Source organism: Meriones unguiculatus, chromosome 2 (assembly GCF_030254825.1).
Source record: "Meriones unguiculatus strain TT.TT164.6M chromosome 2, Bangor_MerUng_6.1, whole genome shotgun sequence".
Classification (NCBI taxonomy): Eukaryota; Metazoa; Chordata; class Mammalia; order Rodentia; family Muridae; genus Meriones; species Meriones unguiculatus.
Genome location: NC_083350.1, coordinates 116666968 through 116688434, shown reverse-complemented (window position 1 = coordinate 116688434; position 21467 = coordinate 116666968). Strand labels below are relative to the sequence as shown.

General features: G+C 43.0%; 1 protein-coding gene and 1 non-coding gene across 2 annotated transcripts in view; both read right to left on the bottom strand.

Annotated features, from left to right (window-relative positions):
• Positions 1 to 21467, bottom strand: part of Pawr (pro-apoptotic WT1 regulator) — an 82903-nt gene that overhangs the window by 14356 nt on the left and 47080 nt on the right. Inside the window, exons 2-3 of the mRNA XM_021652990.2 lie at positions 18970 to 19101; positions 10531 to 10565 (exon numbers count right to left, since the gene is read on the bottom strand). Of these exons, the coding sequence (XP_021508665.1) occupies positions 10531 to 10565; positions 18970 to 19101 (167 nt within the window). The remainder of the gene's footprint in view (positions 1 to 10530; positions 10566 to 18969; positions 19102 to 21467) is intronic.
• Positions 3249 to 3389, bottom strand: LOC132652599 (small nucleolar RNA SNORA48). Its single transcript, XR_009590196.1, has one exon. It is a non-coding gene; the product is annotated as a small nucleolar RNA SNORA48 (small nucleolar RNA).

Genomic DNA, 21467 nt, shown 5'->3' with positions numbered 1-21467 from the left:
TGAGAAACCACTGACTCATGTAGCAGGACCCGGGAATACAGTGTGGCAAAGTTAGATGCCCCGACCCACATGTGTAAGGCCCTTAGTTCAATGTCCAGCATCCAAACCAAATAAGGCAGGAAAGGGACTAGAATGCCTTTACAAAACATATTACAGAGCAGCCAAGATCACACAGGGGCCCGCAGTTAGCTTAGGCTACCGTAATTATCCAAGTAGGATGTGGTAGGGCAATAAAAAGCCTTCAGTTAATCTCAATAAGGGTTGCATAACCAGGTGAGATAACGGCACGAAAATGGCTAATAAAGCAGTTCTAGCATGCCTGAGGCCCTGGTTCACAGCGTGCCTAAGTCTAGTGTCAGCAAGAATCAACAAATAAACACGCATGTATTATGACACCTACCATGTAACATTCATGTTTGAACCCCCTGAGCTGAGCACTCAGCAATCTCACATCTAACAGTTGCTGGCTACTTTTTCTAGCACATAAGACAAGACAGAAAATAAGTTCTAAGAGACTCGACTACTAATCAATGTAATAAAAGAGGAAGAACAAGGGCAGCTGAGACAGGAAGAAGTCCAAGGCAGGGCCCTCACAATGAAGTCACACCGAGATACAGAGGAACACTGAAACCAGCTTAGAGGGTCCTTTAGAGGCTCTTTATTTTATTTTACTTTTATTTACACATTTTTATTACAATTTATTCCCTTTGTATCTCTGTTGCGGCCCCTTCTCTCCTCTTCTCCCTGTCCCATCCAGATTTTCTATAGCAACAAGAGATATCCAGGGAGAAATGACAACAGCTTGGACAAAACACTAAAATATGAATGGTTCCAGTGGTTCCAGAATTACTCAAGGAACAGCTTAAAAGAATGTGTTGGACAGACTGTCCTCCTCACAGGGAAATCACAGCATCTCAGGGAGATCGACAGAGGGAGTGTGAAAGCTCAGTGAGAGACAAGAAATCCAGAGACCTGGATGGCATCGTGTAGTGTAAAACACTGCATTATAAATGTGACTCCTGCCCCAAGCTAACTCCGTGGTCCGCCACTATCGCCATGTACTACTGCCCTAACAATGAAATGAGTGCCTCAGTCCTCACTGGCTCTGAATCTATTTTGAACAATGGTCCAATGTCTCTGATTGTGTTGACTCAGAAGGAACTAACTCACTTTGGACCTCTCTCCCACCTCCTAGAGACCACATTGCCATATAACATGTAGCAATCTGAAAAACAGAGCCACTGACCTAGGGAACAGTAGCCACTGCGTGACATCATCCTTAGAGTCCAATTTCATGAACATGGCTAGATCAGTTGTAAAACCGTGACCTGATAGCACAAGTCCATACAGCACTGTTCTCAGGTGCCCTGGCACGCTCAGGCCTAAAATACTATCTTCCCACCTCCTACTTGGTGCTTCAACTACAGCTGCAGTCATCAGCATTCTTCTGAGAGGCCTAACAAGCCTAGCGCAGGCCCACGGGCCTATGAGTGCCATGGTGGATACTGACACCAGATGCCTCACCATTACTTTTCTTAACTTTTTATTGATTCTTCGTGAGTTTCACATCATGCACTCCAGTCCTGCTCATTTCCCCATCGCCTCATATCCATCCTTTGCCCTTGCAACCTCCTCCCCCCAACATATACATACACACATACACACACACACACACACACACACACACACACACACCAAACAAAGCATAGAAAACAAATCATGGAAGCTGTAGTATGTCACAGTGTCCCACAGTAAATCACTCTGTCCATGCATCTTCACTTGCAAATGTTCATTTCAATGAGTCATTGCTTTGGTTTGAGACCTCTGGCTTCTGTGACACCATCAGTATTGGATCCTCACTAAGTCTCCCCTGCAGGTATCCTATTGTCCTCTGTCACAGAGATCCTGCAGCTTTGCATCAGCAGGACTGGCCCTTTCAAATGTCCCGACCTTCCACTGATTTTGGGGTGAGCCACTTTAGAGCCCTGGACCTGGGCCTGGGTGGCAGCTGAGCTGCTCAGCCGGTGGGCTCTCCCTTATTTGCATGCATCACCAGGGCTAGCTCTCCAGCATGCGACAGTGAGGCCGATGCCACCAAAGGCAGGAGGGAAGAGTCAGCTCTCTTGCTCTCATGCCCTCAGAGCCAGTCAGTCGAGGTGCTGGGCTGACCCTCCCAAGTCCCGCAGCCTGTGAGGGGCTGTGCCAGCACCGTGCTCTCACACATGCAGGGCTGGCTTACCCACACCTTCACCATCAGGACCAGCTCCACCATGTTGCCCAGACAAGGTACAGGGCCCACTCTCCCGAGAGCTATAGCTAGGGGGCCAGGCCAACTCCCCCAACTACCAAAGGTAGTGAGGAGGAGAAGGGGAGGGCCTTACCCCTGCAACCAAACCACCTCCCAGAAGGTAAATGATGGGGGCCAGCTTTCCGTGTTCTTGCTCTCAGGCCTGCTCACCTGCACTCATGACCCTGTGAGCAGCTTTCCCCACATGGGGGCAATCACCTCTGTGCCCGTGCCACCCCACAGCAGACAAGTGGTAGGGTCAGCCTTCCCACACTCTCGCCCTCTACAGGCCCAGCTCTCCAGAGTGCCACATCCAGTGAGGGGTTGGGCTAGTTCAGCACACTCCCTGCACATCCATGTGGTCCCTGGTGGCTGTCCCGACCAGAGATGTTCTCAAGTCCTCTAGTGGTAAGACCTACACTTACCCCTGCCGCTGCATAGCCCCGGACCTAGACATGGTCCCACCAGCTTGGGGTAGGACCTCGCCATGGCCCCAGGTGGTGGGGCTGGCCACTCACAACAGGCTACTTCTTTCCACCCTCGCGTCTCCAGTTCCATCTCTCTTTATAAAGCTCAAGTTGCTCCACTTCTCTTTTTCTCCCATCTGTCCACCACACACTCGCACACTGTGGTGGCCCCATTGCAGGCTGGCCCCTGGGTGACATGCTCTGGCAAGAAGGTGTATACAGCCCACCTGTGCTGTGAGCCAGGGGGCAAGTCTGTGGGTGTCATGGCATTCCACAGGTCTCTGCCTTCCTCCTCCTGCTCTGCGCTGCACTGCAACGTGCTGCTGCTCTGTGTGGTGGTAGGCGGGGCTCTGTATGTCTACGGCTTGCTCATGCTGTGGGGCAGAGGGCAGGCCTGGGCGTCCTTCCCCTCCCGCACCGAGTGGCATGGTGGAACTTGGGTCTCTATCAACCTCCTCCTGTGCTGCACTGCCTGGACTTGCTTTGTTTTGCTTTTAAATGTCCTAGGCATAAAACAGCTTTGGCTGCCAAGCCAGGCCTCAAGCTAGGATGAACAAAGGACTGCCATCTGTTCTGCCCGACTGACGTAAGAACACCACCACCACCAAGTGTCTCTTTGCCCATTGCCAGGGGGACCACCATTACTTCTGACCATTGCTACTCAGCATCCTGAAGCATTACAGGTTACACTGACAGAGGGCTTGGTGCCATCAGCATCTACTTCTGCAAGGTCCTAGATATACTCCTCTGTAACTGTCTTCCTTAGCATCACGGCTGCTGCCACTACTTTCAACATTCACTTTTGCATGCCACTCTGTAAACAGCGTCCCAGCCTTGCAGCTAGCTCACTGCCATCAGTACCTGTCTTTCAGCAGGGCCTATGGTCCCACACTCCTGCTACCCATGTCTATCACAAAGCACACTACTGCCGCCACAAATACCTGCAGTTTACACAGCCCAGGCAACGGTGACTAGAACTGAAAGAAAGATCATATGGAGTCCAGACCTCTGCACTGATAGCTGATGCCATGGCATCTATACAAAATGACACCTACAATTTATGTAAAGGAAAATGTCTTCCTCTGGAAAATCTACTGCATAAAATTGAAAGAAGACAGTGCAGCAGCTGTACAGACAACACAGCAACACAAAGACATAAAAAGGCAAGGGAACAGACATCCAATAGAGCAATAGTATAGAATATCAGTGTGGGCATAACGCTTTGGGGTCAAAGGGCTCTTTCACAGGAGTCACAATTCAGATATTCTGCACATCAGATAGTCACAGTACAATACATAAGAGTAGCAAATTTACAGTTCTAAAGTAGAAATGAAATAATTTTATGGCTGGGGGTCATCATCACTTGAGGAACTGTATAAAGGGGCACAGCATTAGGAAGGTTGAGAAACAGTTTTCGAGAAGATCCCAACATGAAAGAAATCTATTAAGTCCTTGAAAAAAAAATCAAAACAATGATCCTAAGGAAACCAAGTGAGATACAACAGAGTCTAAGTACATAATTCAACACATGAAAGGCCTAGCCATGGCATCAATGAGAAATTCCAGAGATAAGAAACAAGCAGAAACTGAGAAATGGAATCATTAAATCAATAAAAGGGTCATAGGACAAAAAGAAAAGCGAGAATGTGAAAAAAAAATAAAAGGATGAGGACAGGGAGATTAAAAGGGTGGTAAAGAAGGACAAGGGTGGGTATAAACATATATATATATGTAAAATATGCATGAAACTATCAAAGAACTTTGATTAATACAAAAGAAAAATAACTGCTGCATAGGTACATAAGAGTGCAATAAAAAGAACAAGCTCATGTCCCTTGTGGAGAAATGAAAGATATGTCAGATGAAAGGTGCAGTAAGCCAGGTAACAGAGGGTGATCTCTGAGGACACCGGAGAATAGTGGTCACTGAACACTAGGAAGGGAGGAGACATGGAGGTTCCATAATGCACACAAATACAATCACATAAAGGGATCAGCTACGTTGTTCTGATCACAGCAGGGGAACTCAGTCCACAACAATGTATGATATACTGTAGAATAAACGAGAGCAGAGATTCCTAAACGAGGCAGATGACAAGCAGAAGGGATGCATATTCCACGGTTCGCAGGTAGTGAATTATTACATTACTCCACAAATACGAACAAATAAACATCGACTGAAAACAACAAAACCAAGTTTTAGGCGTTTCACTTATGAGCATAAGAGCCCTGAATGTCAACAATGTCAATAAATAAATAAAACCCTGTGCATATGTGAAAGCAAAGAATGACTGCTGAAAAGTTAAACCAGCTCTTTGACCCTCATACACACTAGATTTGAAAGAAATAATGCCATAATCAGAAAGGGCTGTGTGCTTCTTGATTTTGTTGCCAAATTTAGCTGTTTATCCTAACACACAAATGTTTTCAACCTATTTTGTAGGCCGGATATGCACAATGGAAAATATTCAGAATAAAAAATTGTTTTATGCACTCCAAAAGGTTTGTGATGTTCTAGTTAGGAATGTTAACACAAACCTAAGATCCAAAGACAAAATTGTCTAGTCTCAGCCACAGAGATATTAAATATGATGTTCAGTAAAGGGAAAGTAATAAGCAGTATTATAAAAAATAAATACCACCCTTTACTGGAAGTTTTTCCCTTCTGGGAATTTTCACATCTTCTGTGGAAAGATGAGAGGCCACTGCTATGTTCAGGAAAATAACACTGTTATTCTAGAGCTCTCATGAGAATGAGATTGGTAGCATTAAGAGATTACAGTCAGAGGGATTTTCCACTAATACAGACATTTTAAAGCTCAGCAACGAGATGAAATACAAGACTCATGGGTAAAATCCTATTAAACAATGGGTATCAAACATCCAGAAGTGTTAGACAGATCATGACCTTCCTAAGTAACTGCTGGACTCCAAACTCCCAGGTTTTCCCCACCCTGCTGGACTCTTTTCCTTTAAATGCAAGCACACACAACTAAAACTCAAAATCAGCACCCAGGCTCTTTATTAACACCGTGACACACACTTAGTGTAAGAAAACTGGGAAGATTTGATTTGTTTTTAATGTGCACTGGTGTTTACCTGTTTATATGTCTGTGTGTGTCTGATCTCCTGGAACTGTAGTTACAGACAGTTGTGAGCTGCCATGTGGGTGCTGGGAATTGAACCAGGTCCTCTGGAAGAACAGTCAGTGCTTCTAACTGCTGAGCCATCTCTCCAGCCCCTACAGGCAAGATCTTAAAAAGAAATTGCTTTCCTCTGAAGGACTATAGACCCATCTCAAAGTACTGATTGTCTTTCCATTTATTTATTTATTTGTTTGTTTGCTTATAGGTTTTGTCAGGTTTCATCTACCCCCATGCTCATGGTGACTGCTGGCTTATAGAGGAGCAGAATGTGAGATAACCTGCACAGTGCCAACTAAGGTCCATTTGTTCCTACATCTCTTCATTACTCTTGAAATGCATACATTTGAGAGTGGTTCAGTGGTCACCAGTACTTGTTCTTGTAGAGGACCCACACTCGGTTCCCAGCATCCATGCGGCAGCTCACAGTCATCTTAGTCCAGTTCTGTGGGGGTCTCATGCCCTCTCCTGACCTGTGCTGGCACCAGGCATGCATATGGTACACACACAGGCATACACAAAGAAAAAAACTTAAATCTAAAACAAGTGTTTGTTCAGGGTATCTCAGATCAAGCACATCCGTGTTATATAAGAGCAGTCTTCCCACACAAACAAAGACAAAGATTTAGTTCACTAAGCCATGCACCCAGAGGGTAAGCCTCTGGGACTGCAATGTATACTTGCAAAAACCAGTACACAATACAAAACTGCTCAACACAAACAGAAGGATTATAGAGAACATGGAGCTAAGGACATAATCTCAAAAACTACTTTCAGTGACACATTAAATGGAAGGGAGGGAAAAGTGAAGAGAAACATTACCAATGTCATAAACATGTTAAATATTCAAGAAATACATAAATATGGCATTTTGTCATAAAAAAGGAAGTGTGTTTATGAAAGCTGGCATCACAAGAGATTTGTGCAGCTTCACTGTGGAGTGTGAGAAGGAGGGGGTGGGGAAGGAGAGGAAGTTACGCCCCCCCCCCCCCCGGGAAAGCAGGCTGTATTCACACTGGATTGGCTGATCGCTGTGGGCAGTATACACCTGACTGTACGCTCCCATGTAGCTGAAGGTGGCTGTCATTTCATGTGCCCATGAAATGTGAGATCTGAGGAAATTTGTCCCCGAACGCATCAATCAGAACGAGCTACCTCTCCAAAGCAGGCCTTACATCAGAGCTGACTGGGAAGAGAATGTCAGGAAAAAGAATCATGTGCACACTCTGCTCAGATACAAAAGAAACAGTGGCTTCCCGAAGCAGAAGCAGTGGGTTTTCTGTGTGTCCGTGTGCTGTCTATGTTGAAGAGGCAGAGCTGAGGCAGCTGAGAGCAGCCACCATTTATCAGCAGGCATCCATGTTACACTGAGGAGCTGACAGGATGCAGAACTGCACATCTACTGTTGCCCATAGGAGATGAAAAGCCATTTAGAAACTTGCAATAAAAAAATTTAAAATTTAAAAATTGGCAGTAGTGTTCGGTTTACAAGATAGGATTGTGTTTGATTAATACTAGTTTTCCATACTTACCACATTCACTAAGAAGTAAGCATTTCTTTTAAAGGGCAGAAAAGGGGGCCCATAAGATGGTTCAGAGCAAAACCTCTCACCATTCCTGCCTACATGGAGTTCCATCTCGGCATCCCACAGAAAGGCAGAAGGAGAATTCCTCTGTGACGTTGCACACGCCTGGCCACCTGACCTTAACACTGGAGCCCTAAGAAAGGTGGAGGGACAGCCAACGCTACAGAGATGTGCTCTGACCCACATCAGAAGGATCGTTAAAATTATATATTAGTTCACATCACAAAACAGCTAAGCCTACACTGGCCACACTTATGAAAGCCCCCAGGGAGTCACCCCATAACAGCAAAGTGTCACTACCTGTTGACTGTGTTCCAAGTGTGACACAACCTAGAAAAATCCCACCTTCTCTTTCTCCAAACTGTATTCAGTGTACTAGAAACCTAACCAAGGAAACACTAGTGACAGAATCACACACTGGAAAACAAACCCCAACACCTGCCCTTGATCCATCTTTCCTAAACTGAGTATCAAAAGTGGCACCGTCCTCATCGCCAAACAGTTGAAGTTTAAAATAAAGACAGTGAGTATGTGTGGGACTTGCTGGACCAATGAGAGCCCACTGCACTTTAGGAGCACCGCCTGGCTAGCCTGCTGCTTCAAAGAGCTAAAAAAAAAACCCTGCATTCTTGACATTTGTAAGAGAAAATGAATGTGTAATTAGTGAGAGAAAAGAGCACATGGGGTCAGAGATTTGAAAGCCCCAGAAACTTCTCAGAGTTACTGCCAAGTGTGTGCATATACAAGTCACTTAGTTTATAGAAAATACTGCCAAACATGTGATACCAATGATTTGTCTTTTAGGCCATTCCTCATTTTTGTCATCCCCATTTGTCAAGAGACACCCTCGTCAAGAGACACCATTTCTGATGGCTGCTACAGCTTGCTGACTGGCGAAAGTAATGAACTGTTGACAGGCTATGTGAGATAGTCCAGTGAGATAACAAAATGGATAATTTCAGATGTGAGTCTAGGCTTCTACTGTATTAAAATATACTCATTTCAACAGATTAAAACTATTAGGTCATGCTAGCCTCAAACTCAGCATTCCTGCTTGTCCTCTCAGGTGTGTTGGCTGTTTAAAAGTATTCTTAGTAATATTAAACAGGGCTGAATCTTTGAAAGCTGAAAACTGCTTCAGGCTACAAAAATGAAAGTATAAGCAGATGAACGTGTCACAAGAAAAACAGTGGTTTCAAATCTCAAGAGTAAAAAATATATACCATGGGAAACAATTTCTAACTTAAGACAATGCTAATTTTGTAACAGTTTTGGAAAGGAATGTTTATTTTTGTTGCTATTTTAATTGTGTGTGTGCATGCATGTGTGCCTGAGTGTGTGCACCTAAGCACATGTGTGCTTGCGCGGGTGTAGTGCCCACAGAGGCCAGAAGACAACGATGGAGCTAGAGCCACCAGCAGTTGTGAGCTGTCTGTTAGGAATCAAACTCTAACCCTCCACAAAAGCAGTCAGTCCTCTCTCTAAACTGCTGGGCCATCTCTCCAGTGAGAATTTACAGAAATTAAAAAAAAAAAAAATTAAGTATTCTCTCATTGAATCCAATTCCAGGACACACATATAAAAGTACTGTTTATAATATAAACTTTGATTAGAATTAAATATGTATAACATAGTTGATAAATAACCGAATGTTAACTTTGTTTACCAAACAACAATGAAAAATGATTTTTGTTTTTTCGAAAAATGAAAATGTTTTGTTTTGTTTTTTTTAATTTGAAAATATGCTACAAGGAGGCAGTGCTGCATGCCTTTAATCCCAGCACTGGGAGGCAGAGGCAGGCAGATCTCTGTGAGTTCGAGGCCAGCCTGGGCTACAGAGAAACTCTGTCTGAAAAACCAAAACCAAACCAATCCAAAAAAAGAAAAAGGTCAAGTCAAAGCTAATTTGGCCATGGTTTCTGACAAAAGAAAATTTATTGTGTTGGATTAATCTAGTCATGGTAAACAGACTACTTCACTGTATTAAAGAAGGGTTGTTTTGTCACGCACACATACAAATTAAGCAGACAGGAAAATGAAAGCAGCAGCCAACATGGATTCTTTCTATGGATCAGAGATGTGAGGTGCACTTGTTTAGCTCCTGCCACACTGGCCCTCTCACCTTTCCCCTAACCACAGATCCCACCAAAGAGAAAAACACAATTACATTTTACTTGTGCTTGCTTGGTAGTAAAGCTGAGAGTTCTTAGTAGTAAATATTGTAACAGTAATTAATTAGGCTCACATGGGGCCATGGGGGTGGACGCCCTCACAGTATGGTTAGTGCCCTTCTAAGAAGGGTAAAGAATTTGACGTCAACGCTGACAAAAAAACACAGCAAAATGACCATCTCCAAACCAGGTCTTAAGAGACCACCCCTTCATACCACCACCAGCACCACCACCAGCACCACCACTGCACCAGGCAGGCTGGCTCTAGTTTTCAACTTCAAGCCTCTAGAGACTTGAAAAAAATAACCGTTTTGTTTAACCCAAGTAGTTTATAGCATTTTGTCATTACATGTGGTCTCCTTGTATTGTCAGTGTAAAAACTACACAGAAGAAAATCAATTCTAAGTTTTTGTTTCAGACCCGGGAGGACTCGGTGCAGACAGTTTTCAAAGACTCTGGAATCAGTCAGAAACAAGCTGTGGCTGACACATGCTGCACCTCTGTCTTACAAATTCCTGTTTTTGTTTTTGTTTTTCTTTTTTTAAGATTTATTTAGTTATGTATTTTACACATATGGGTGTTTTGTCTGCATGTATGCGCACCAGAAGAGGGCACTGGATTCCATGGGACTACAGTCAAAGACAGTTGTGAGCCAACATGTGGTTGCTGGGAATTGAACTCAGGACATCTGGAAGAACAGCCAGGGCTCTTAACTACTGACCCATCTCTCCAGCCCTGGGAATTTCTTTTTAAAAACACATTATTATGGTTCTGGTTTCTTGCTTTAGGAAAGTGACTGGAAGCAGGTCCAGCCAGTTAAGTCAACATTGAGACAGGCACTGTCCTCAAGCCTGTAAGGTGTAACAAAGCTTCTTACCTTTTGTATCTGCCTGGGACTGTTCTCGAAGGGTCCTGGAAAGTAAAATACAAGAAATCAGCTGTGCGTGCGTCACTACACAACCACAGGCTTTGGAAAAACAAAACGGTCACTGCCAAAGAACTATGCGGAACAACTGCACTTAAGAACACGTCACACCAATGATCAAACAAAAAGGACCTGTATCTGGTTTTTCAGCCCAAACCAATCATGTTTTAAAGTTTAATAGTGAAATATTTTGGTTGTGAGTTTAGCCTTTAATGGCTGAGTGATTTTTCCAGCCTAAAGTATTTTAAAAGTTAGAAAACAGACATGAGGTATAACATAAGCATGCAAAAACCATAATAGTCAGAGTTTCTTCTTTTCTTTTAGTTATGGTTTCAAATAAACAAGGCTGGCCTGGAACTAGCTGGGGCCCTGAGGACAGCCGTGACTGTCTGATCTCCCTGCCTCCATCTGAGCGCAGGGATTGTGTATGTGCACCACCACACCCTGGTTACGGCAGGAGACTGGCCCCCGTGATTGGAGCACACTAGCTAAGCACCTTCCTACCGCTTCAACCTGCTAAACACTGTCTTATGTTATATCCCTGTCTTTATTATGCTCCCGCTAAAACAAAGCTAAACAAACCAACAAACAAAAATGATGACAACAACAACAGGGTGGCGTGCGCCTGTAATCCCAGCACCCAGAAGGCAGAGGCAGGAGGATCTACCAACAAATGTGGCTGGAGAGGTGGCTCAGCTCAGAGCACCGGCTCCTCCTGCAGAACTAGAGTTCAAATCCCAGCCCAGTTCTTAGGGCCAGGGCACCCTCTTCTGGCTTCTGTACTTACAAAGATACACGCATACACATAAACAATAAAAGAAAAAGTTAAAGAAACCTATCACTCACCACATACACACAGAGATTAATAACTTTTAAGAGTAGAGCTAAAAATAAAAAGTGAGCAAAGTACATATTACTGTGATGATCCTAAGCTATAAAAATAAAAAAAAAAAAAAGAGAAAGACAGACAGACTCCTGAAAGTTAATATTAACCCCGAAGGTGGAAAAGTACTGTGCAAATAAGTAGGCAGTAATTGTGATAAGTCTGGGTTCCTCAGATACGCTTTTAGTTTCATCTTAACAAAACATCAAATTTAAGTGATGAGCCCCTTTAAAACGGATAATAGTGTTAAACCTAAGAAGATTATATAATTAAAGAATTTCTGGCCTAGTTAAAATGAAAGAATGAGTCACTTTATAAGATGACCAGTTGTACAACAGAACACTAGCGACTGACTGCAGCTAACTGCATAGCGACCTGGGCAACAGTCCAGGAAACCGTTCAGGAGGAAGGACTAAGCCACCTTCCAGCCAGACCTGCCACTCGGCAGTGGAGACTAGGGGTTCAGGTTTCTTCTAGTGCCGTAACAGGAAGCAGAAGACATGCCCACTGTATTGTGGAATTGTATGACAGAAGTGAGCACAGCAGGCTTACAATGTAAAGCTGGTGGAAGTTTAAAAAGCTAACTGAGACATAAAATCTTCATCAACTTCTCCCACATGGGCTAACTACTCCCAATAGATCCCCACTAAGCATCAAAAACCACTAAAAGATAATGCCCTTATCGAAATGTTCCATTTTTATTCCTTATTTGTTAAGTAAAAGCTGAGCTTCTGGAAGCCTGCCCTTGCCCCTAAATCTAGAGATATCACTTTCTTTGCAATCCGATGGATGTTACGGGAAAGGAAAATAAAACCAACGAAGGCAACAAAATCCCAAGCCCTGACAACAAGAATGTTATAAGAGGGGAAAAAGAGCCAGGTGACAGGATCCTGGAGCATCTGGGCGGGCCTGACCCCAGGAACAGAGTTCAGTACTACTTCTGGGGGCATCTCCCGTGACAGCCAGTGGGAAGACATCGTCACTCGCCTGGGTATCAGCTGGTCGTAACGCAGAGAGCGCAACAAAACCTTGGCAAACAAATACTAAGACATTTCTTCACCCTTTGTCCTTAAAAAGGCATCCACTAAAATGAAGGTCAGTGTTTGCTTTTCTGTAGTAATTTAGCAAAATAGATTCTCTATTTATAAAAGCAAGCTTATCTCCAGAGAATAACAGGAAAAAACCAAGGTTTATAAACTCCAGCTACTCATACTCCAGCACAACATGATTCTTTTATAAGGGGGAGAATGCTCACTGTTCCTCCACATACAGATGGAATTCTACACAAATATAACCTCTCTTCCTTACAATTTCCTAGCTAGAAAATTCATTTCCATGACCACAAAAATTCCAACGCAGAGGAGCTTACTAACTGTATAATTATTAGAGAACCTCATTAATAATCACAAGTGATTACTGCTGAACTCGACAGGTCCACTTTATCTGTGACCTGACCTTCCTGGGCTAGTGTTTCTCCGATCTTATTTCACATACGCTTCCCTTCTGTTTACACAGCACAGGCCCTCACTGCATCTCACCTGCGAGGACTGTGTTCAGAGATTTCCTTACTGACTGTTCTATGTTCCAACAAGGCAAAACAAGCTGGTGCTTTGCCAACATTTTCCAAGCTCTGCCCAGGTACTTCCCCTTCCCTTGCAAGGAAAAATAGGCTTGAAATGTGTTGTGTAACAGACCTGGGGTGTTTTCAAAGGATCTTGTAGCATGGAACCTGGGACTTCCAAAACCAGGATCAAGCACAGATGTACTTTCTACAAGCATGCAGAAGACCTTCTCTGCTCTCTCTCTCTCTCTCTCTCTCTCTCTCTCTCTCTCTCTCTCTCTCTTCACATTTGAACTTCCTGTAAGTAAACAGGCCACAACCCAAATTGTTGGCCATGTCATCAATTTATCTTCCAGTGGGTTGGGACGGGAAAGGTTGGGAAAGACCACAGAGGGCTTTCTAACTGAGGAAGAGTCACGGGCAGTTACAGCAGCAAGCGATTTTGAATTTGACTCCTCTGTTCTGCCTTGGGACAGGACTGCTGGAGCAACTAGAAGGAATTTAATGAGGCCTGAAAATGAGCAAAGTGGTCACTCAGTGGACCTTGTTCTTAGAAAACAACAACGTATTCAAGAAATGGTTTTATAAGAAGAATGTTTTCTGTGAGTCCTTGTAACTTTTCAATACGTTAAGACTAAGAGTAAAAATTGCTAATGCCCATTCAGGAAATGACACTGAGGACAGACAGATCTTGCAAGTAACTTAGACAGTATGCAACAGGTTACTTTTTTATTCCTTTTTAATCCTGGAAATGATCTGTGCATCTTCAACACAAAAGTTTTTCTCTATAAATCTATTCAAAGAAAACAACTCAAAACAAATGGCTTAATACATACAGTTGTTATTATTGTTACTTACAAGAGTAAAAGATTTTAACCATTGATGATTACCATTAACGGCTAATTTGTGTTAACTAAAAAGAAAATTTTATGCTACTGAATAAGTTGTGTTTTAAGGAAAGGTCCATGCTTCCCTGGCTGGCTTGTCACTTAGAATATAATAGAGGCTGGCTCCTAATCTGTGCTAGAATTGCCAACACGTGCAGCCACACTCTTGAAATAACAGTTCTGAATATAAGGAAAATGTTCATCCTGTAACATCTACAAGGACATTTCAGAAGAAGCTCCAAACACAGGCAAGGTAGTGCACACAGAGGCAGGCAGAGCTCCAAGTTTAAGGACAGCCTGTCTACAGAGTAAGTTCCAGAATAGCCATGGCTACACAGAGAAACCCTGTCTTGAAAAACCAAAGGAAGCAAAAATTCAAACATACACACAATCCAGCAATTCCAGTGTTGGGATTTTATCACACATGTGCAAAGTAATATCTTTGGGGCTTCCCAATACTGCAATGTTTTTCTTTTACAGCAATAAACAAACAAACAACCTTAGTAACCAAAATTAGCTTAAAATATTCGTGTGCTTATAAAATGGAAAATTCTGCATCTGTGAAAAATAATACTTAAGCCCCTCCTGGACTGTTGCATAAGTCCGTGTACAGTACCAAGTGAAAAAGTCATGGTGGAAAACAGCCTGGGTAAAGTCCTGCAAGGACGACGGTGTGTTCGCCCGCCTGTCACTACTGTGACAAAATACCTGGCAGACAATCTCAAAGGGAGTCAGACTTAAGCTCCTTCCCAGTTGCCGAGGTTTTGGCCGGTGGCTGGCCCCTTTGCTATAGGCCTGTGGTGGAGCAGCGCTTCATGGGAAGAGGGCACCACTGCTTACTTCATAAGGATTGAAGATGGGCCACAGACCCACTTTCGGACTAAGAACTATAGCCTAATAATGCCATCAAATTATGTATCCACCAACGAAATAATCCTTTGATGAAGTTAGTGTTACAACTAAACACTGCTGTGGGATAGACAGACAGACAGACAGAGACAGCTTTCGTTCTGTGGGTTAGTTCTAAAGCTATATGTAGCTGCTTCTAGGAAGGCCAGCCTTTTACCACGCACTTATGATTTTGGATTTTGTGCCACATGATCACCCACCTTTGAAAAATTAAGAGTAAGATTCAAAAGTTCACAGAAAACAGCAGACCATAAATGAATTAATCAGCTACAAAGTGTTTTTTTTATGCTCTATTATTGTCTAAATTTAATTTAATCACAAAAGTTTTACTTAAAAAGCAAGCATGACCACATTTAAAAGCTGTACGAAGGCACAGCTAAAAAAAATAAAAGAGGGGCTGGAGAGATGGCTCATACCCTCTCTGGGTCCTCTTCCTAGAGGTCCTCAGTTCAATTCCCAGCAACCACATGGTGGCTCACAACCATCTATAATGAGATCTGATGCCCTCTTCTGTCATGCAGGTATACATGCAAGCAGAACATTGTATATATAATAAGTAAATCTAAAAAACAAAACAACCCAACAGTCTGTTTAAAAGAAAAAAAGAAAAAGAAAAAGTGTTTGAATCTTCATTTTCTATTAACATTGTCTGTATTACATTAAAAATTTAAACCAGAAATAAAATACTCTAACCACCCACAAAGCCAAGCCAAACTCATATTGGCCTTTGCAGTCTTCACTCTTAAAAACCTATATCCTTGAGTGGCTCAGATCTGTAGACAATGCTAGGATATGGCCTTTCTTTCTGTCCTACTAAACTAAAACAACTAATGATGCTAAGACTGCTCCCTTCTCCATCCTTCCTCTCCCACACAACTCCTCTAGATTTTGGTGCTGTGAGTATCTATCCTTTTGGGGCAATAGGCACTGCAAACTGAGATTGTAGCTCAGAGAGATGTCAACTATGTGAACAGAACATCTCCGGTTCCCACTGCCACCTCTGATGAAGCCATTAGGGAGGCCCACAGAGAGGACTTAGCTTCACTCTCATGCTAAGCAACTGGCCTGGCAAAATACACTTGAAGCCAAGGTCACAGCCAGTGGCCAACATTTAATCCTAATTACGAATAAAACAGACAGACAGGAACTGAAGAAATGAAGAGCAGGTCTGGGAAGACCTCAGAATAGTTAAATAATGACAGATGCATCAGGGCAGCAAGCTCTGGAAGACCAGCTCCGCTGAGCTATAAGTCCACGTTAGCGTGTACACAGAAAATAATTGGACTACAGCAAACAGAGCCTTTTCGTATTGAAAAAAATTCAGCCTTTGTCTAAAGACACTGTGATATTATTATGCTGTTAGTATGGCTTTGTTCTTAAAGTGTCCAGAGTAAGCTGAAGGGCAAGAACTGAAACCAAGTCTAGACTTTCAATTAAAATGGTGTATTTTCTCCACTGCTGTAAATTAAACCTTCATTGTGTGGGAAGTCATCATTGAAAGAGTACCAAGTTTAATTTCAATTTTGTTAAACAAAAAAGCACAAAGATACTTGTAGATGACGACCAATCACAAACAGTTGAGAGAAATGGCACCATTAGCATTATAGGGGACTGCAGGCATAAGGTTATTGTATAATTCAAATGCTGGCTTCTGTACTGACCCCCTTCCCCAACTCCTTATCTGGTTGTAATCCTTGTTCTGAGAATCTCCTGTCTCAATGTTGTGTAAACACTGCTCCCCAATTGTCTCTTGATATGCCAATAAAGCATCTTATAGCCAATCGCTGAGCAGGGTAAAGAAAAAGGCTGGACTTCCTGCCAGCCAGGGGAAGAAGAGTTAGAGGAGGAAGTAGGGTATTCTGCCACCAGCAGAAGTCCAGGAGATGTCACAAGAGAGGAGCTGGAGGAGGAAAGCAATAAAGTGCAAATAATCTCGGGGATTTACTCTGGAGGAAGCAAGATTAGTTTAGAGAGTTAAGAATAGAGTAGTAACTGCTCAGCTAATGTGCTATGAAGCTTATTAATTTTTTTTTTTTATTTTCCAGAGCCATGATGATCATTACTCACAGTGAGGGATGAGGGGTAAAGATGGAGCATATTACACTACAGATCTATGTCAGTAACTTCAGCATTAGAGAGCCATGATGATCATTACTCACAGTGAGGGATGAGGGGTAAAGATGGAGCATATTACACTACAGATCTATGTCAGTAACTTCAGCATTAGAGAGCCATGATGATCATTACTCACAGTGAGGGATGAGGGGTAAAGATGGAGCATATTACACTACAGATCTATGTCAGTAACTTCAGCATTAGAGAAGACAGAGACGTTCCTAACCACTTCAAAATAGTCTGCCTCCCTCTGTCAAAATGTCTTCATAATGTTGCAAAGAATAGCAAACAGGAAAAAAAATTGCAAATAGGCATATATTTAATCTTTTCATCAAGTATAGAAATGAATACACTTTCATTAAGTATAGAAATGTGCATAGTCCTCCAAAATGCCTTTTAAAATCACATCACAATATAATGAATTTAGAAAACCAAGACGAGGGGCTGGGGACCTAGCTCAGTGAGTAGGTTGTTTATCTACCCAGCACAAAGGCCTGAATTCACTTTCCAGCAAAGCTGGGGGGGGGCAATCCTACCACCCAGCCGTCGGAGGAAAGAGGATCAGAGGTTCAAGGTCATTCTTGCTACAAGGGAAGGGAGGGGAAAGGAAAGAACAGGAAGGGAAAGGAGGAAAAGGGAGAGTAGGGGGAGAGGAGGGAAGGTAATTCTGAAAAGACATGATCTTTTAGGATGCAAACTGTGCGTGGTGACAGCACTGGGAAGGTAGAGACAGGAGGGTCACAACTTTGAGGCCAACCTGAGGATACAGAGCAAGTTCAAGGCCAGCCTAGGCTACAGAACAAGACTTCTCTCAAAAAGAAAAGCATGGGTGTGGTGGTATGCCCTTATAATGGCAGCTCCAGAGAGGCACAGACAGGCTTGTCCCCAGCCTGCCTCACCAGTCAGCCTAGCTTACTTGGCAAGTACCAGGACACTGAAAGACCTTGTTTCAAAAAGAAGTAGACAGCGTCTGAGGGATGATGTCTCAGCTGAGTTCTATCATCTGTCCTGTGCATGTAGTGTGCAGAGGGAAATAGACGAAATGGGGAGAGAGGAAGGAGAGGGAGGAGAACAAGAGGAAGGGAGAGAAGACAGGGGAGTTGAAAGGTAGGCAGGCACTTAAAATGTCACAGAAATAACAAGCTTCGGACAAATTATATCAATAATATTTGAAAACACACTTAACTCATTCTAGCGATGAGAGACACATCAGGGCAGTGGACTCTGTCCTCAGAAGCATGCAAAAATATATTCTACAGATGATTGGGTTCATAGTCAAAAGGGAGAAACTAAAGTGAAACTGAGGTTTTATTTCCTAAAGTACTTTTTGAAAAGTATGGTCTTTTTTTTAAATGGTTTATTTATTTTTATTTTACATGCATTTGTGTTTTGCTTCTATGTGTATCTTTGTGAGGGTGTTGGACCCCCTGGAACTAGAGTCACAGACAGTTGTAAGCAGCCATGTGGCTGCTGGGAATTGAACCTAGGTCCTCTCGAAGAGCAGCCAGTGCTCTTAACTGCTGAGCCATCTCTCCAGCCCTCCAAAAGTATACAGAGAATGCAAGTGTTTCTGGGAACTCTTAACATGACACCATTCCCAACACTGCATCATGTCTAAACAGTTGACTGGAGAAAGCAGGTCACCTCTTTATTCTATGTGGTTATGATCCAAAAGTCTAGAACAGAAAGGGACACTCACCTCAACAATTTAACTCTTACTTCTTAGTAATAAGAAAGTTATTATTTTTCTTGGTTATTTTTACAACTGATGTTATTAACTAAACTCAGTCAGTCAGTCTCAGTCAGTTGGTTAGTCAGTCAGCCAGCCAGTCAGTCAGTCAGTCTTGCTCAGGGACTAAGAGCCAAACAATGATCAAGTCTAGAAGTATTTGGATAGAAAAGATTTGGTGGCTAAACCCACAGGAAATGATTGACTCAGCCTGATACTACTAAAATGAGCCTGGAAAACTATTAAGAGCAATTTAGAAGACTGTTGTTCAAATAGCCAGTGCCTTCCTGGTCATTTTAAGGCTCACCTGAGACAGGTAGGAGGCGCCTGGATCTAAGAGGCTGGCAGCTTCGTTCTGGATGGTGTTCTGTTGGGTGAGGGCATCTTCTCGCTTCCGTTCTTTCTGTCCTGCTTCGTCATCTTCATACTCATCTAAGCACTGAAAGAAAGAACAGTCTCCAGTTCAGTCCCCATCTAAGCAATAGAATGCTTTAATTGTACGTAAAAACACATCTGCTAGCGTTTTAAGAAACTGTACGTGATCCCACATAAGTTTAGAAAATAAAGACGTCCCTTTTCAGCAATACGTACATTCCATTCCTAAGAATTAAATTCTCTGCTAAAATCCAACACCTCTATATTCTCACCCATGGCAGCGTATCTCTTCTCAAAGTTCTATTTACTAATAACAAGTTTCTCGAGGAGATGGCTCATTCATTCTCTACCAGACATTCAACATGGAAACCCACTATGGCCTTAAACACAGCACTCTGCAGAGGGCAACTCTATGTACAAGCATGAATTTATAGCTCAGTAAGAAAGTGTGCACACGTAGGTGCGTGCATGTGTGTGCATGTGTGTGCTAATGATAAGGTCATTTTCTACCTTCACGCTGCCTCGGGAATATAAAGAAATAATATTTTCATATGGGAGTTAAGAAAGGCTCTGGAACAGCTAGTAATTTAAAGATGGGTATAACTGGAAGCACATATCTGGACAAAGGGAATTTCACATGGTGAGAACAGCATACTGAAGATGCTTACTAGAGGGTTACCAAAGAGCTGAACCGACAGCAGCAGTTATCTATCTCCAAACCTGCCACAAGGAAACAAAGTCCTATGTTATTTTGGCCCTGGTTATGAGCTACTCACAGCATACACCTAACCCACATGCTGACCCAGTTAGGTTCTCTGTGAGATCCAAAAAATTATCTCTACAGGCACTGTCCACAAAGACACTGACTGAAGTCCAGGATGGCAGGGAGGCCACTAGGACCTACCTGCAAGATCAGAACTGGGCACTGTGCAAACAGAAGGGCAGCTTTGAGGTGTGGAGCTTTCAAAGGCAATTAAAAAACAAGGTGGACAATGAGAGACGTGGGAAGGCATCTATCTAGACACAGAGGAGTCTGGCAACAGATCAGAAGGGCAAACAGAGGAGCAAGCAGACTGAGGTGGCAGAGCATGTTCAGACCCTTCTAGAAAACAGCAGAGTGTGCTTACACGGGTGTGACTGAGCTGCGGCTCAGCCGACCAGCTGCTGAGAACTTGGGTGAGGAAAATTATGGTTGTGTGCTACTGTTGTTGCTGTGAGTCTAAACTGCTCTTGACTCCAAGCCAGGAGACCAGTAGCTTCTGCTAGGAGCCACAGGTTTGACTTACATAGGGTAAAATTTCAGCACCACGGCTCTTGAGGAGAGGACTGGAAAGGCATAAATTCTTATCTCCAAAGAGACACAGACAATAAATAAACTGAGAAGTCGGAACAGAAAGCTGTTACAGGACTTGGAACATCAATATATGACCAAAGCTGGCTTGGGAGGTGGAGGTGGGAGGGGCCTAAGAATAGCAATTAAGTCCAAATTAACAGGAAGAGAGAATGAAAGTAGAAAAGATAGTTAACAAAATTGATAATTTGAATTCAGAAAATAAAATACAAATCCTAAACAAATAAAAAGCATAATCAACAAAAAGAAATCCAATAAATGGCACAAAATTGCCCACTAATCCTAATGGGAAAAAGACTCCCTTAGGAGCTTAAGGGTAGAAAGCCTTTCTTAAACCAACAGAGACAACGTCCAAGAGTCAAATTAGGCCAGTGATGTCTTCTGCCATGGTTGCTCTGGAACTACTGGGTAACAAACCAACTTGAGACTACAGGGCTCAAGTGTTACAAAGGAAGCAACTATCACCATTTTATTTATGACTCTTTAAAACTGTAAACTAAAAAATATTTATCATTAAAGTTCCTTAAGACGTCTTTTCGATAAACAGGAGGAATAAATACCTTCTCGACACAACAGCAACGTAACGGAAGCAATGCCAACCCTTCAATGCACAGGACAGACTAAGAAGCAAGAACAAAAGATCCAGGGAAAGGGCAGGGCAGTTTAGTCCCAACAGAAGCAGGTGGATCTCTACGAGTGTGAGGCCAGCCTGGTCTACATAATGAGTTCCAGGACAGCCAGGGAAACCCTGTTTCAAAAATCAACACAAACCAAGCAAGCAACAACAACAAAAAGATCCAGGGAGAATCAGTTGTCTCATCTGTGGTCTGTTCCGTTAGCAATGACTAGGCTCACTCCCAGGGTCTAAACAGCAGAAGTCCCTCGGTGCTAAGATATATCATACAGCATCAGGAGTTTAAAACCAGAATTCTAAACCACAAGCCTGGACAGATAGAAAGCCAGAGTCGGGGCAGGTAGCCGTGAACTCTCTCAACACCGGATGTTCTTTGGTTTATGCTTATTTCCATTTTCTGAGACCCAGCACCTTAATTACCTTTTCCTTTGCATCACTCCTTTAA